The sequence below is a fragment of the Rhizophagus irregularis genome, chromosome 14 (assembly GCF_026210795.1).
Source record: "Rhizophagus irregularis chromosome 14, complete sequence".
NCBI classification, from domain to species: domain Eukaryota; kingdom Fungi; phylum Glomeromycota; class Glomeromycetes; order Glomerales; family Glomeraceae; genus Rhizophagus; species Rhizophagus irregularis.
This window is the reverse complement of record NC_089442.1, coordinates 3,912,156-3,923,393: the sequence shown is the minus strand read 5'-3', so window position 1 is coordinate 3,923,393 and position 11,238 is coordinate 3,912,156. Positions and strand designations below refer to the sequence as shown.

The following is an 11,238-nucleotide window of genomic DNA, read 5'->3' as shown; positions in this document are numbered from 1 at the left end:
TACTGTTTAAATCATTACAAATACATCATAAAATTAATAAAATTAGATTTTTATACAAATAGACTATAAATTAACTCGTGACTGATTTAATAGTGTGATCGTGAGAGTCTATATAATAAAAACACTTATTGTATAGGGTCTTTAGGCTGTTTTCGATCTCAACCATTTGATCGGTCATATTGTACCACTTCGTGGCACAATCTGAGCCAATCAAATGGCCTCAATCGAAAACAGCACGTTATTGCCTAAATACTATACAATAAGTATATAGTAAGTATATACTATCTACTATATGTAGATCTTTAGTTATAAACTATGAAGTACCAGTCATGACGTAAATTACCTATATGATAAATGGCAATGTCATCTGATCGATGATAACATAGATTCATCATGGACTTGGGCTGAAGTTTGAATGATTTAATGATGACATGAACATTTATATGGAAAGTTATATAAATATACGTTGGAGAGAAAAAATTATCCACCAAAAAAAAGGAAAAAAAATGGATCCAAAGAAAAATACCGTAAGTAAAAAAAAGAGAAGTAATTCATTATTTATAATTTATTAAACTTGTTTATTAATTTTTCACTAAACTTAATAGAACGATAAAGCTATAATCACGCTACCAGAAGTTCATACATCAGTTGAAGAAGCAAAAAAAGCTGAAGAAATAGCTCGTCAAGAACGTATTCAAGATCATAGAGCAGAAAAACATGCTCATCAAGAAGCGAATGTAGTTAAAAATGCAATTGAAAAAGAATTAAAGGAACTTGAAAATAAAAAAAATGAGTAATTCAATAATTATTATGTAAACCTATATATGTAATCAACAATTTATTTTATTTCAAAATCGATATGTAATCAACATTATGATTATAAATCTAGTCTAAATTTGATCTGACTATTAATAAAGTATGATGATGGTGTAACATTATATTTATATAAATGCAATGCTTATTCTTTTAAATGTTTGAAATTTGTGGGAAAAATCCCTAAAAAAAAAAAATGACTCCAATTCCATTAACTTTCACTGATAAACTTCAAGAATTTAATGATTGTTCAGAATCGCAAAAATCTGCGATTGATGAAATCACAAAAGAATTTGAAATAAACACTGATAAACTTAAAAAAATTTCTGAACATTTTCGTAATGAAATGAATAAAGGACTTGAAAAACATGGACAAACTGTTGCCATGGTTCCCAGTTATGGTAATTAAACATTTCTTTCAAAATTTTATTTTATCATCCGATTCACACCTTTTTTAAATATTTATATATACAGTTACCGGAATCCCAACTGGCAAAGAAGTAGGTACATTTCTTGCACTTGATCTTGGAGGTACAAATTTACGAATGTGTCAAGTAAATTTGGAAGGAGATGGTAAAGTATCTGTAAGACAACAAAAATATAAAGTATCAGACTCGCTAAAAAATGGAGATGCACGACACTTATTTGATTATTTAGCAGATTGTGTTGATAAATTTTTATCTGAGTTTAATATTAGTAGTAGTGCGGAAGATAAATTAAAATTGGGATTTACATTTTCATTCCCTGTCGATCAAACTGCTATCAATAAAGGAAATTTAATCTATTGGACAAAAGGTTATACCGCTTCCGGTGCCGTTGGTAAAGATGTCGTATTTATGTTACAAGATTCTTTAAACCGTAAAGTAGTTCCTGTCGAAGTAACTGCTTTAGTTAACGATACTGTTGGGACTCTTTTAGCTCATGCTTATAAACATTCTAATACTCTTCTTGGAGTTATTCTTGGAACTGGAACAAATGGTGCTTATTTCGAGAAAATTTCAAATATAAAAAAATTGAAGTCTTTTTCTTCGAATGCTGATCATATGGTTATCAACATTGAATGGGGTGCTTTTGATAATGAGGTATGTTACGTAATTACTTTTAATTTCTTTCACGTGATAAACGGTTAAAAAATTTTTTTACTTTCTTTCTAATAGAGAAAAGTGCTTCCTTTAACTATGTTTGATAATAAACTTGATCGAAAATCAAATAATCCTCGGAAACAAGCTTTGGAGAAGTTTATCTCTGGAATGTATCTTGGAGAGATAGCAAGAAATGTTTTATTAAATCTTATTGATAGAACATTACTTTTTGATGGTTTCTCTTCGAAAGATCTTAATAATCAATATTATTTTGAGACAGAATATATGTCAACTATAGAAGCGGATGATACCAATACACTTGAAAAAACAAAACGGATCTTGGAAGAATCATTAAACTTACCCTCCACAACACTAACAGATCGTCAAATTGTAAAGAGAGTTTGTCAATTAGTCGGATTACGTGCTGCTAGATTATCTGCTGCTGCTTTATCTGCTGTTATATCTCAGTGCAATGTACCAGAATCTGGCTGCAATATTGGCATTGATGGCTCTTTATTTTTATTTTATCCTTCTTTTAAGGAGCGTATTAAAAGAGCTCTTAAAGAATGCCTTGGTCCAAATGCTGATAAAATTGAACTTGATTTAGCACCCGATGGTTCTGGTGTTGGAGCTGGTAATTAATTACTCATCTTATTTATACAAATGTTTGTTTTTTTTTAACTAATTATGGAAATCTTTTCTTTGTTTATGTAGCTTTGGCTGCTATGTTATCCGCTTAAACGATGTACACGCATTGTTTATATTTTGTTGTTATAATTTTGAAACATATTTATTATCTTGTACTCAAATATTTTTTTTTTACTTCATACATCTTATTGTTTTTGTATTGTGTGATACAATAAAGAAAGAAAATTTAAAAAGAATCACCATTTTGTAACATCTTCAGTTTCTTGATTGATCAGGCGATTATCTCGACAGTCACTAAATTAGCAATTAGTCAATTTCAAATAATTCAATTCTTATTAAGAATGATCTCATTAGTGTATACACGAATGGATACAAGATTTTTTTTCTCTTAATAAAACTAAATATAGTAGGCTATTTGAGAAAGATTAAGTAAACATTCTCCAATAAAACTAAATATAGCAAGACATTTTGATAAAGCCTAAGTGAAAAATAAATATGGCAAGCCATTTGTGAATGTATAACTAATTGGACTTTTGTCATTTTGAAATAAAAACTTTGAATTTTATTTAAATATAATTATTGATAAAATAACTTTCTCTCAATTCACTCTTAACGTAAATCAATTAATTCATTATGTCTACAAATATAAACAATAATAACAATAATAACAATAATCGCTTAACTGAAAATGACCGCCGGCTTATAAATACCGTATCTTGAGTTGATAATGCCTCTAAACCGAACTCTGCTGCGAAAGTGGCCGTGGAAAGGGTCATGAATCGAAGAAAGGATACCTTCGAAAGAGCCATAGACTCCCCGACGGATCTTCCAACAACTAGTAAAGCCGCAAAATTGCTTAACAAGTATACTTCATGGACAGATGACAGATGAACAATAATATAATTTGTTGTTTTATCTTTTTTTTCCACCAAGTGGGAGTTTTTTTTTTCAAAAATTTGTATTGTTGTTACTTGTTAGTTAATTATACAATATGTAAAGTTAAATGGTTATATCATTTCGAGATCACTATTTTATTAATATATGTAACATTAAAATAGCAGTATTACTCTTCTATTTGAATCTTTCTTTGTTCTTAATATTTAATATAAACTCATTAAATGTATTAAAACTAAGATTTAATTTGGACCTAATCACGTAAGACGCAATAAAGTTTTAAGATGTCACGATAGTTAATATTACAACGATTAATAAATTTTCGATGACCCATTCGCCAAAAACTATCGCTATACGATGCATATGAATAATTTGTAGTTGGAATAACAAAAAAAATAATCTATAGATCACTTGAAGAAACAATTTTCATAGTTATAGATTATACATCAATAAACTTTAAGTTAACAACTTCTAAGCGAACAACAAATTTTTGTTTTCCAAGATTTAATAGCACCGCTTGTCAGGATTTTAGCAAAGCGAATAATAACTAATTCATTTACTCGTGTATGATCCGCAGTTATTAAATACCGGCCATGCACATTACTCTACAAAAAAGAACTCCCATTTTCTACCGATTTTATTAAAATAATTAGGTATTACGCACAATACTCGATTATTATATAAGTTTTATACATTACACGAGGAAGTGAAAACAAGATCATTTCAATTATCTCTGAAATTGTCACGACAGGGCATGACTGGTACTTTCTTCTATTTAGTCTCGGAGAAATTTCTAAAGCAGTGATGCTACCTATTCTATCGAGTTTACTAAGAAGGTCTTGGATATTAATGCCAAAGATTTTAGGTTATAGTTTGCTGAAAGATAGGGTAGCAAGTAGCATGCTCGGATGAAGAGTCTGAAAGGAAGAAGGGAATAAAGGATCATCGTTCAAAAAAAATCAAAAAAAATTCATATATATTAACGTAGAAACATCACGCCTGATTATTGCAAAGGATAGGGTGTAAAAAACATCAGCTATCTTCTGAGCATTTTATTATATTATTATACTCATTATAAAGTTTTTTTAATCATTCAAAAGATAAACAAATTAGTTAAATTTCATTATAATATCAATTGTAATTAAAATATGAGTCTGCTAAGTTAAAAAAGAAAGCAATTATAGGGATAAAGAAAACCAATGTACATACTATAAGAACTTCAATTTTCTTTTCGAGTATAGATAACATCAAACTTAAATCCGAGTAATTCGATTTTGTTGTCGAGAAGACCAATTTTGCTGTCAACTAAGTTAACCATTCCTTTTACAGTATCGATTCTGTCTTTGAGTTCACCGTTCATCATTTCGATATCCTAAAAAACAAGGATGTTGTTCTCATCTTATGTGAGTGAGATGACAACCATTTACATATTTACTGTACTATACATACGCTTTTTACAGTAACTGTATAATATAACATGGACAAAATTCCAAATAACGCGATGAAAGCTTCTAGGTAACCATAATACTTCATAGCATTCTTCCTAATTATATCTAAGCAATGATGGAATTGGACAAGGTCCAATTAAAAAATTTGGACTATTGGACATGGACTAATTGGAGATAGTCCACTCCAAGTCCAATTGAGTTCTTATAGCTCTTAATAATCCAACAATTTTATTTCATGCTTAATAATTTAAATAATTAGTTGTATGTTTTTTTTCATTTTGATTCTTCTAATCTTCAAAATTAAATCATTATATCTCATTATTTCAAATAATTAACAATAGTATAAAGTGACAACAGGAATTAATCATAGGTCCAATAGTCCAATAAAAATTTGGATCTGGAATGAACAAAGTCCAATAGTCCAATAGTCCATTAGTCCCACTGTATCTAAGATACAATTTTGTTTAATATGTTTACTATGATACGGAAATCGTCATGTTATTTACAGCATAAAAATATACCCTTTTCTTATCACCAATGCCTTCGCTACCATCTTCTTTTTTATTAATTTCTTTTTTCAACTTTTTTAGCACTTCCTTGTTCTTCTTTATCAGACATTTTGTTCGTTTTGATAAAACAGTTTGTTGAATGATTATTATATATTAATTGATTACGTCATTGAAAAAGGAACAGTAAACATCCGTACAAGTTATTCGCAATAAGATCATTAACTTAATATTGGATCGAAATGATTAAAAATCATGGTATTAAAATTATATGTACGTTTTTATTCAATAATTTTATAACAGAATAAAAACATAAGAAATATAAAGAGAAAAAAATTTTGATAAACCGAATTATAAAAAAAACTCGGTTATCAATTATATCAAATACTGATTATTATGTTTTTTTTTAATAATATAATTACAGTCGGTCCCTCCTTGGCCCGGGCGCCCGATGAGTGTTCTGATTGATTAAGATATTAATAACATAACAAATATTATACAAAAAATTTATTTTAAATTTACTTATTTATCAAATATAGAAATATGTATATGACGATTTCAAGAATGGGCCATAAAACTTAGCTAACATAAAACTTAGCAAATTGTGCCACATGATCACATAATTTATAAAGAACCTCTTATCCGAACAAATCCGTTCATTGAGGAAGGATCAAAAATATAAGCCTAATAAGATAATTATGCTGATATAGGAAATTAATAGTTTCCAAATATGTAAACAATTTGGTGATACCTGATAACTAATGGTTCTTTTAGAAAGATTTGTAAATAATATTAAGTGTAAACAATATAAAATTTTCTCAGAAAGAATCTTTTTCGGAGTTAAGATAACACTCCCCTAACCTTAAATAAATTGACTTACATTAATAAGGTGATATTGTTCCTTTAAATGAAGCAACTTGAACGAAGAGGATGATTACAAATTTGCCATATGATCATCCGCGTATTATCCCATGTTATAATTTTTTGTTTTGCAAATTTATGCATTGGGTACGACAAATAATAAATTCTTAATCATATTTAAAGAATATGCTTCCGGTTAATAAATTTTAAGCATCATATTTCTCTATGGCGGTGAGCCTCTTAGTTTATGATTATTTTTTTTTTTTGTCATTAACTTAACGTGTAAAAAAGAAAAAAGTTTAATAGTGATATTCTTAAATTCTTAAATACTTTATAATTAAGTTATTACAAGTAGACCCACGACAGCTTCTCTATTCTCAATGCTGTGTCAAGCCTTTCTTTAAAGATGGCAAAACTGTTGAGAACACTATCACTGGACTTGTGAACGGAACATTATCACCGGAAAATATTCCAATTATGAGAGTTTGTATTTTACCAGACGGCACGATGCACTCATTAGACAATCGACGGCTTTATGCGTTTAAAGAAGCAATTAACCGTGGAAGCACCTTCAGAACTGTGACTGTAGAGAGAAGTTCTAATTTAAATTCTCTTAAATGGAAAATGAATAATTCTTCTTCCGAGAATTGGTCACAAGTTGTAGTAAAGTTTGATTGTAGACCTTATCGTAATTAATAAGTATGTTCACTATGTAGTTAAATTGTATGCTTTGTACAGTAGTTTTATGTTATTTCTTAGATTTATTCTTAGAACGAATATTTAGAAAGTAATCATGGTTCAACTGAATTTATTAAACAAAATTCCATGGAATTTTGTTAGATCAGAATATATCATATATCAACATTTTTTATCCAAATTTAAATTAAATCTTTATCAATTTAAGTAAAATTTACACAAATTATACAAATTATGGATATATATATATGTGTATATATATGATATGACAATTGACAAGTTGTGAATTATAGTTCCGAATAATGAGCGATGCAATTCACGTGACTAAATTTTATTTTGCTGATAAATGATAATCAAAAAAAAAAAATTATAATAAGGAAAACATTTAAGTCATGATGATTATTTTTATCTTAAAAATGAACTTTTAAAATTATCGTAATGAATTTATTAAATGAATTTGTAAATATGAGAAACTAAGATTTTCTTTCTTTTTTTAATCTAACTATCTAATTATTTTTAATTCGTTTTTTTATCATATAGAAATCTATTATGGAAGTGCCATTTGACTCCTTGATTTTTCTATTTTATGCACCAATATTTGTTATTATTTGGATCTTTTATTTGGCTTCGTATTATTGGAATCGCTGCGAGGATTGGACATACGGTAAATTACTCCATGTATTGTATGTCTTTTTTTTTAAAGTTATATCGATATAACAGTTAATCTAACATTCTTTTCATAACTGATACGCGAATTAATATTAAAATAGATTTGTTTCTATATTTCTCTCCAACACATACTTCTATTGTACACTTATTCCTTTTAGAATTATGTGATTTTCCTAAACCTGTCCTACATACATTTTATATTATTCTGATTATTATGTTGTTAATTCAGAATAAACATGCTGATTTATTCTGGAGGATGGAATATGGGCTTGAATCCTTCACTATTTGGTTTTATTTCATGTTAATTTATATTGGTTTACTTTGTATGATTTCTTTTGAAGTATCGTTAAAAAAGCTTAATATAATTTAATCTAGATTATAATCTTTTTTTATTGGTCTTAAATATCAATCAGCGTTTTTCTCGGTATGAATTATTTAATTTCCTAATAATAAACGTAAAATATTTTTAATAAAATATTAATAATGTAATGACCAATCAATATCAGATAACTTATTATATATCTAAAAATTATCAATAAATCTCTGCTCATAAATTTTTGGTATACGCTCAATTTTGACACTCTATTATCAATTGAAATTATGATATAGGGCAACACTAGAGCGATAATAAATATTTTCAACTACATTCACTTAAAATAATCTTATTTAAGGGAAAAAAAAAAAATTTTTAATATTCACCTTAGATTAAGTATTTTCCAAAATCAATTCATAGCAATCATTTACGTTTTTTATTTTTGTGTTTGTTATTATCAGCCGAGGCTGCCGTATTCCATTCTTTCCATTGTTTCATTAATGATTTCTTTTTCACTGATTCGTTTATATTAGGACTTACAATAGTTGGCCTTACAATAGCTGGTAATCCAAAACAACTTCGGACTTTATTATTTTTTAGAAGTAGAGATTGTGTAAAAGAAATTAAATTTGTGCAAAAAAAGTGATAAAGTATTGCCTGTAATTTAACATAATAAAAAAAATAAATTTAATAAATTATTATTAAATTTCTCACAGAAAAATATAAAATACTCGGATACATACTGAAGGTAATTGCATGGTGAAAAAAATTGAAGTTACGCTGATAATACGAAAAAACCATTTTAAGCCCACTGCCTGAGTATTCTTTAAGTTTGTATCTACACCAAACTAAAAATAATTTTAAATTAGGATAAAAATAATAACCAAATAAAAAAAAAATTTGAATTTTAATTAAATATTTTTACCTCCAACATTGCGATGAAACCGCCACTAACAAGAAAAGGTAAAATTATTTGTGGATCGGGAACAGATAAATCTTTAAACCATAAAATGCCACCATGTTCCAAACCAGGCACAGGTAATTCAGCCATTTTCCTTAAAGCAATAAAAAAACTTATAAAAATAGGCATTTGAACTAATGGAAGTAAAGAAGATGAAAACATATTTAAATCATTATCCAAAAATAATTGTTTTAATTCTACAGATTTAATCATAAGCGTTTGTTGATCCCCTTCTTCCCTCGCTTTTGTAATTTGGTCCATTATTTTTTGAGATTTTGGTTGAATTTTTGTTAATTTAGCAATATTTAATTGACTTTTTATTATTAATGGAAAAAGTGCTAAACGTAAAATTATTGTTGCCAATGTAATTGTACCCCACCAAGGTAATCCTGTTGTAATATGTAAAATTTCAAAAAATTCCTCAACAAGTCCGACTGGTGTAAAGTTAACAAGTCCCATTGCTTTAAAGTCCCCAATTTTTAATGCTGTTTCCATTATACCATCCGATGTTGCTGGCTGCACTATATTCGTGAAGTTGGCTGCTGAATCGGTATCTTCAGTAATAACTTCTTGTGGTAAAGTTGGTGATAATACTTCTACTTCATCTGTATCATATTGTGTCGTTATACTTCGACACAATTTATTTATCGTAAACGACTGATATAAATTTATTTTATTAAAATTTGATGTTCCACTATATGAAGAGGTTTTTTTTTGTGTAAATAAACCATGGCTTCTATATAACCTGACATTATTAACTTTTGATGAAAACTTTAATAAAAAAAAAGTTACATTATTAAAAAAAAAGGTAAGGAATAATAATTTTAAATTTGATTTTGAATTACATATATGATATCCACCTTTTTAGTTAATATGTTTGAATATTGTAATCTTGCGCTATTTGAAAAAAAAAAATAAATAAAAGAAAGTTTCTTTTTATTAAACTTTAACTAAAAGAAACAAATAAACATACGTTTGAAAAAAGTTAACACTTTGCTTTGTTCGACATATTATTGAAAAGTTCATTATAGAGTTTAGGAGAAAAAAATTTTTTTGATAATCAAAAAAAAAAATTGAAATTAAATATGACTGGCTGGGAGCCACAATAAAAATCTGATATTCAACTACTGTAGCACCAGTTTTTTGAGCATCTCACCGCAGGTGCACTAGCATTAATGGGCGAAGTTCATGACATTTCTAATTCTGCCTAAAATTCTACCCTAATTCTGGTAAGGTGACGATCACTATAATATGCTCCCAATTTTTTATCTATATACATTTATCCAAAAAGGCAATTTTATGCCGATCATTTAATTCTGGCCGGAATTAATATGTCACGTGATTTAACAAAAAAAAAGAAAAAAAGTTTTCAAAACCATTTATATTTATTATATTTATAGATAAAAAAAATAAAAATTTACAAAATAAAAATTTTTTATTGTAAACAAATAAAAATATAAAGAATTTATTACTTATAATTAGTAATAAATAAATAAGAATTAAAAAATAGCAAAATTTCATTGAAAATTTATAAACTTTTGTTATAGTTCAAAAATCAATAATTTTACCATATTTTACTAATAAATTATTGTAAAGGTATGTATTAGTCTATTAGATTTTACTTTAGATTAGAAATAAATTCACTCTATTTTTAATACTATAAAAAACAAAGTACTAATTTTAATATTAATTATATAAAATTACTATAAATCACCAGATATTTGATATCAAAATAATAAAATAGATGTAAAATAATAGATGATAGCAATACTTGAATTCCATGTTGGATTGTTCCAAACAAATGGATAATAGTAATGCAAAACTTTGCATATAAATGCATTTAAATTACTCCATTTATTCATTTTTTGAAGACTATTTTTTTTTTAATAAATGAATAAAATATTTGATGTAAGAAATGAAGTAATACCAACTTCTATATTGGAATTAAATATTGAAATTTTGGTATAGAAGAATTTCATTATAATTATGAAAATTAGAATTAAAGTCTAAAGATATTGAAGTTTATAAAATATGGATGGATTATATTACAATTTACAAATAAAATGTTCAAACCAGCTTGATTAATAATTTCTGTATAGATTGTAAACCTAGTAATTTTACATTATAGTATTAATGGATTGTAAATTCACATATTTTATATATTTGCTATATTTGCGCATTTTTAAATCTTATTAATCACTATTTATAAATACATATTATCAAAATTCAAATATGTAAGTATCACATTTTAAACAAATATTTGTTTATTCCTTATTAATGTAATATAATATTATGGATATTAATTAATTTTTTTTTTCTAAATAACTAAAAACATATATGTTAATAA

General features: G+C 26.8%; 5 protein-coding genes across 5 annotated transcripts; 3 read left to right on the top strand and 2 right to left on the bottom strand.

Annotated features, from left to right (window-relative positions):
- The first annotated feature begins 379 nt into the window (after positions 1-379).
- Positions 380-953, top strand: OCT59_006554 (uncharacterized protein). Its single transcript, XM_066141329.1, has 2 exons — positions 380-527; positions 606-953. The coding sequence occupies exons 1-2, from the start codon at positions 432-434 to the stop codon at positions 795-797; spliced, it is 288 nt and encodes a 95-aa protein (XP_065998127.1). The 5' UTR covers positions 380-431; the 3' UTR covers positions 798-953.
- A 23-nt stretch (positions 954-976) lies between these two features.
- Positions 977-3,125, top strand: OCT59_006553 (uncharacterized protein). The gene is made up of 4 exons (XM_025319976.2): positions 977-1,214; positions 1,288-1,895; positions 1,971-2,529; positions 2,610-3,125. The coding sequence occupies exons 1-4, from the start codon at positions 1,010-1,012 to the stop codon at positions 2,633-2,635; spliced, it is 1,398 nt and encodes a 465-aa protein (XP_025172441.1). The 5' UTR covers positions 977-1,009; the 3' UTR covers positions 2,636-3,125.
- A 1,531-nt stretch (positions 3,126-4,656) lies between these two features.
- On the bottom strand, positions 4,657-5,438 carry OCT59_006552 (uncharacterized protein; the record flags this gene model as incomplete). Its single annotated transcript, XM_066141328.1, has 4 exons — positions 4,657-4,809; positions 4,887-4,990; positions 5,241-5,332; positions 5,407-5,438. 4 exons carry the CDS (start codon positions 5,436-5,438, stop codon positions 4,657-4,659), a joined length of 381 nt encoding a protein of 126 aa, XP_065998126.1.
- Positions 5,439-6,460: 1,022 nt separating this feature from the next.
- Positions 6,461-7,190, top strand: OCT59_006551 (uncharacterized protein). Its single transcript, XM_025327204.2, has 2 exons — positions 6,461-6,483; positions 6,595-7,190. The coding sequence occupies exons 1-2, from the start codon at positions 6,478-6,480 to the stop codon at positions 6,946-6,948; spliced, it is 360 nt and encodes a 119-aa protein (XP_025172440.1). The 5' UTR covers positions 6,461-6,477; the 3' UTR covers positions 6,949-7,190.
- A 1,163-nt stretch (positions 7,191-8,353) lies between these two features.
- Positions 8,354-9,917, bottom strand: OCT59_006550 (uncharacterized protein; the record flags this gene model as incomplete). Its single annotated transcript, XM_025311369.2, has 5 exons — positions 8,354-8,587; positions 8,674-8,778; positions 8,856-9,662; positions 9,752-9,788; positions 9,865-9,917. 5 exons carry the CDS (start codon positions 9,915-9,917, stop codon positions 8,354-8,356), a joined length of 1,236 nt encoding a protein of 411 aa, XP_025172439.2.
- Positions 9,918-11,238: the final 1,321 nt, after the last annotated feature.

Excerpts from the sequence above, each read along its gene's own strand:
- OCT59_006554 (XM_066141329.1), top strand. The coding sequence starts at position 432 with ATGAACATTTATATGGAAAGTTATATAAATATACGTTGGAGAGAAAAA. Across the intron at positions 528-605 it reads TGGATCCAAAGAAAAATACC|AACGATAAAGCTATAATCAC; the intron begins GTAAGTAAAAAA and ends TAAACTTAATAG.
- OCT59_006553 (XM_025319976.2), top strand. The coding sequence starts at position 1,010 with ATGACTCCAATTCCATTAACTTTCACTGATAAACTTCAAGAATTTAAT. Across the intron at positions 1,215-1,287 it reads TGCCATGGTTCCCAGTTATG|TTACCGGAATCCCAACTGGC; the intron begins GTAATTAAACAT and ends TTATATATACAG. Across the intron at positions 1,896-1,970 it reads GGGGTGCTTTTGATAATGAG|AGAAAAGTGCTTCCTTTAAC; the intron begins GTATGTTACGTA and ends TCTTTCTAATAG.